The 4,798-nt window shown below is 47.6% G+C and overlaps 1 protein-coding gene across 1 annotated transcript; it reads right to left on the reverse strand.

Moving 5' to 3' along the window:
• Positions 1 to 306: 306 nt before the first annotated feature.
• LOC114470119 (uncharacterized) lies at positions 307 to 2,081 on the reverse strand. The gene is made up of 2 exons (XM_028458132.1): positions 1,567 to 2,081; positions 307 to 1,177 (listed from the first exon to the last, which is right to left on the reverse strand). The coding sequence occupies exons 1-2, from the start codon at positions 1,959 to 1,961 to the stop codon at positions 307 to 309; spliced, it is 1,266 nt and encodes a 421-aa protein (XP_028313933.1). The 5' UTR covers positions 1,962 to 2,081.
• Positions 2,082 to 4,798: the final 2,717 nt, after the last annotated feature.

Genomic DNA, 4,798 nt, shown 5'->3' on the forward strand with positions numbered 1-4,798 from the left:
TAGCATTATTATTTATAGTGAGCCAGTAATAATTAATAATTTTGAGCATTTATAATCCATTTTACTTTGTCTATAATATTATTATCAAGCATTAATCTTTGTTAATCCCTTATTGGTTATTATTCATGTGTGTTTTAAATCAACAAATCACTTCATCTGTTTTGTTTTGCACATTTTATTTTTCTATTTTTTCACAATAAATGGTACATTGTTACAAAGTGATTGTATCAGGTTGTAACATAAAGTCATTAATGTTTCCATATTTTTCAACTCATGTTAAAATCTTTGGAGGAAAAACAGTTTGTGTCACTGAGGATGGATGCGGGTGAAGATCCTCTTCTGCATCCACCTGATGAATCGGTTCATTCGACTCTTTTTCTTCTTTTGAGATTCCTCCACCTTCACTGCTGACTGCTCATGGAGGGACGTGGTCTCCTCATTTAGAGACGTGGTTTCGTCAGGGAGTGACGTGGGCTCCACATGGAGGGTCGTGGGATCCTCAGGGAGTGACGTGGTCTCGTCAAGGAGTGACGTGGGCTCCTCATGGAGGGACGTGGTCTCCTCATTTAGAGACGTGGTCTCATCAGGGAGTGACGTGGGCTCCTCTGGGAGTGTTGTGGACTCCACATGGACTGATGTGGGCTCCACATGGAGGAACTTGGGCTCTTCAGTGAGAGACTTGGGCTCCACATGGAGGGTCGTGAGCTCCTCAGGGAGGGACATGGTATCTTCTTGTTTCCCCCGAGGCTGAAACAAAGCCGTGATCTGTTCAGCTGTAACTTCAGCAACGTGGTGCATCAACTGTGGAGAAAATGAGTTCAGCATCTTCCTCCTGATGTCTTCGGGGTAGGCTTCATGAAGTGTCTTTATGATGGAGGTGATCATCTCATCCCTGGTTGAGTGGGACATGTTGACTTCATGTGTGGTGGAGCCTAGGGCAGCTAGAACACCATCCTCTACCCTTTTGGTGACTCCAACTGCCATCTTATCCAGCTTCATGGAAGGCATGGTGAGGAACAACCTTGGTTTAGGCACCCACAAGCCCTGCAGCACCTTTGGAACCACGTCCAAAACCACGTCCCGGGGCTGCTGGAGATGTTCAGAGCAGGAGGTTTGCTGATGCCTCTCAGTGAGCGCCTCCCCAATGGCCTTTGCCTCTTTCATCATCTTTGCTGATCTATGAAATGAAATCATAAAGTTAGTTTCAAAACAACCCAAAGCAGCAGGTGTTTAAAGTGCAAATGTCTGTCAAATATAACCAGAGGTGAAAGTAATGGTTTACAAGTACTAATGTTACTGTAATTGAGTTGATTTTATGGGTACTTGTGGTTTTTTGAGTATATTTTTAAATCTGTAATTTTACATGTACTTTTTCAAGAAATAAAGTCATTCGTTGCATTTTTAAACCCAATCATTACTGAGAAAATGATTACTTTTTTATTTAAAATGATCAATGGACATTGTGAAACTATAAAAAATGAAATGACCAGACAACAATTAAATGCATTTGTACTTGTAATTGAGTAGGATATATCACTACTCTTTACACCTCTGTATGTAACTCACATAAAGTTTGGAGGCATGAGCTCTGGAGCGCTGATCAGCCTTTGAGCATCCAGCTGAATATCCCTCATCCTCATGCTGTCGTTGACCTCCCTCGCCATGCTGAGAAGCATCCTAACCTCATCATCATCATCGTTATCGTACTCCTGCAGCTGAAAGTCCAGCAGCTGCACCCTTAGACTGCGTTTGCTCATTACATGGAGGTGTCGAGCCATGTCTTCAGGAGTCACCTCAGACAGAAGTTGGTTCTCCTTCTGTAACCTCAGGAGTTCAGCCACCATAGCTACATGAACTTTGTAGGAGGGCATATGCCAACAGTTCTGAAAAATCTGTCTATAAACAGGAGTGTCGAACAGCACCCAGATGGGACGATAGGTGCCTTCTTGAAAAAGCTCCATCGATGCTCAGAAAAATACACTCAGAGAAGGAAATATACAGATAATAATGAACAAAAGTAAATGAGTCAAGGAAATGTCAAAGAAATAGTGATCAATGGAGAAAAGATGCTGAAGAACTGCTTATATTGGAACAGGAGTGAACACTGTGAGCTCTATGAGAAGATGAAAGAGCTTTAGAACATGAAAGCAGGAGATAACTCTTTTTCTATTGGCTGTTGCAAGGAGTGATGTAAACAGCGTTGTCATGACAACAGAGTTCTGTGTTATGTTTGTTTACACGTGTGTGTGTGTGCGTGTGTGTGTGTGTTGGGGAGGGGGGCGTTGGGGGGGGGGTTCTTTGTTAATCCCTTATTGGTTATTATTCACGTGTTCAAATTAAAATTTACTTCATATGTTTTATTTTGTACATTTTATTATTTTTTAATAATAAAGGCCAACCCGAAAAATGTGGGTAAAAATGAACTTTGGTGGGTAACTTTGTAGCGTACTAGCCATTTTGGCTGGTGGAGAATGAAACAAATACCACTGCGTCTGTTTGAAGCGGCAGGCTGCAGGAACGATGCAACAAGTCATTGTTGCCAGATTGGGCTGTTTTCCACCAATTAATTTCAGGGTTTTTGTGTGTGTTTAAACTTTAAAATGTAATGTAAATCTATCAACCCTGCTGGACGTGACATACAACAATTGGCTTCGTGCTTATGTTAGCGTGATTGTTGGTTTGTTATTAAAGAAAACAAATGGAATGAAGACGTAAAACAGTTTGAAACAAACAAACAAACAAACGTGGAGATATTTATCGAGTGTAGAGTTCTTATGCAAAGATCAAGCAGCTACTGAGCATATGCAGAGTAACATAGACTCTGAATATTAGATTTCCCACATGATCTTTATCATTTGTTCACCTTTAAAATGTGCATTACACAGTTTGTGGGGAGTGGGATTTGTTAACAGTTGAAGAGCATGCATGTTAATAAAACATTTTTTATACTGTACATGTAATTCTTAGTACTGATTACTTCTATTCTTTCTAAATTCAAACAGTGTTCCAGGGATTCAATTTTCATCTGATTAAGTTTGTTTATTAAGTTATGAGAATAAACTTTATAAAAGTTTCAATTCTCTGACACACCCAAAGTTCCATTTTGCACCTTTTTATCAATGTTACAACATTGTTTTTATTTTTTTTTTTTTTTTTTTTTTTTTTTTTTTTTTTTTTTTTTTTTTTTTTTTTTTTTTTTTTTTTTTTTTTTACCTTGTCTGCACATGCTGTCGAAGGTTAACACTACAAGAAGTGCAATCTTTTAACAGCAATGCATATTTTATTATTGCAATTAAATAAATTTATTTATTTCATTGCATAATTGTGACCATCACCAGCCCTCCCTAGGGAAGGGTAAGAAATACTTTATTAAAGGGAGGATGTAAAAAAAGAGAGGGCAGTGTTTACACCAAGGTGAGGGGTTGGAGGGGGGTGGGGAAGTTAACAGGGAAGAGGGATACAAGATAGGATATGGAATGAGTGGGGAATAGTTGTTAGGTTCCAAGTGATGCGATGTGAAATTGTGGTTGTGTATATTGTGCAGTTTGGTGACCAGTGTGCGGTTTAGGAATAATAGTGGTGGCTGTGAACAGAGGAAGAGGTGAGTGGAAATTCCATAAAACAGGTATTTGGGAACAAGGTGTCTAAGGTTGAGCCCAGTATGAGTGTTATCCCACAGCCCAAGGCCAGTGCATACATGACAAATGTATTTCCAAGAACCGCCACTGCAAAACCCACGAGCCGCCCCCGGGCCCGAAGAAGCAGTCAGGCCAGCAGCGAGAGCGGGCAGCCTAAGGGCCCCCGGCGACCACCCCACGGCCAAGCAGCCCCCCGCACGCCCCCAAGGTCCCAAGCCGAGAGGCAGCCATCGCCCCCCCCATACACACCCGAGAAAGCCCCAAGGAGCCAAGGACCCAGCGCACCACGCCACCGATCCCACCCCCAACCCCCAGACCCCCCACCCCACCGACCCCCCCCCCCCACACACACCCCCGCGCCCAACCCCCCGAGGGGAGGGCCCAGAGAACTCCCTGCCCGAGGCCCCAGCGGAGGAACCGAAGCCCACGCCCAGCAGACGACCAGAGCCGCGCCGAACGGGCAGCCGGCGGGCACCCGCCGGCGAGCCCAGAGCCAGCAGGGGCCCGACCCCAGGCCAGAAGGACCCGGAATGGATGCAGCACCAGGAGCAGCCCGCCCAGGGAGGACGACCACACCCCAAGCCGCATAAGGCACCAGGGGGCCGCTGGGAGTCCCCCCGCCGGCCCCCAGGCACCCCAACCTAGCCCCCCATGGCGCCCCAGATCACCCCCTGCTGATGCCGCCCGCGCCACGAGCTTCAGTTTTTTTTAAAGCCAGGGCCCCCCCCAAGGGCCAAGCCAGACCGCCCCGCCGGGATGTGGCCCCCTGTTCGGGCCCCGACACCCTGCCTCACGGGGCACTGCCCAAGCAGGGGCCGTACCAGTAGGTACGCAAGGGCGCGGCACGCGCCACCCGCCCCGAAAGACCCCCGCCACGACCGGCCCGGCCAGCAGGCCAAGCACCCCGGGCCCCAGGAGCACCCCCCGGGAACAGGACCCCCCAAGGGCAAGCCCCCGGGCCAAGCCCCCCGGGACGCGCCCCCCACCCCGGCCCAGGACCCGGCCACAGCCCAGCAGAACCGCACAGCCCCAGACGGCACAAGGCCAGCAGCCCAGGGCCCGCCGTCCCCCGGACGGCGCAAGCCACGGGGCAGCGCCCCCCGCCGGCCCGCGAGCAACCGGCGACCCCCACCGCGGGGACGGAGGCACCCCAACGGCAC

The sequence above is a fragment of the Gouania willdenowi genome, chromosome 9 (assembly GCF_900634775.1).
Source record: "Gouania willdenowi chromosome 9, fGouWil2.1, whole genome shotgun sequence".
Classification (NCBI taxonomy): Eukaryota; Metazoa; Chordata; class Actinopteri; order Blenniiformes; family Gobiesocidae; genus Gouania; species Gouania willdenowi.

What these genes read in the sequence shown, in the direction of transcription:
- LOC114470119 (XM_028458132.1), bottom strand. Translation starts at nt 1,961, where the DNA reads ATGGAGCTTTTTCAAGAAGGCACCTATCGTCCCATCTGGGTGCTGTTC. An exon ending in CTCATGCCTCCAAACTTTAT is followed by an intron (nt 1,178 to 1,566) that starts GTGAGTTACATA and finishes TTCATTTCATAG; the next exon opens with ATCAGCAAAGATGATGAAAG.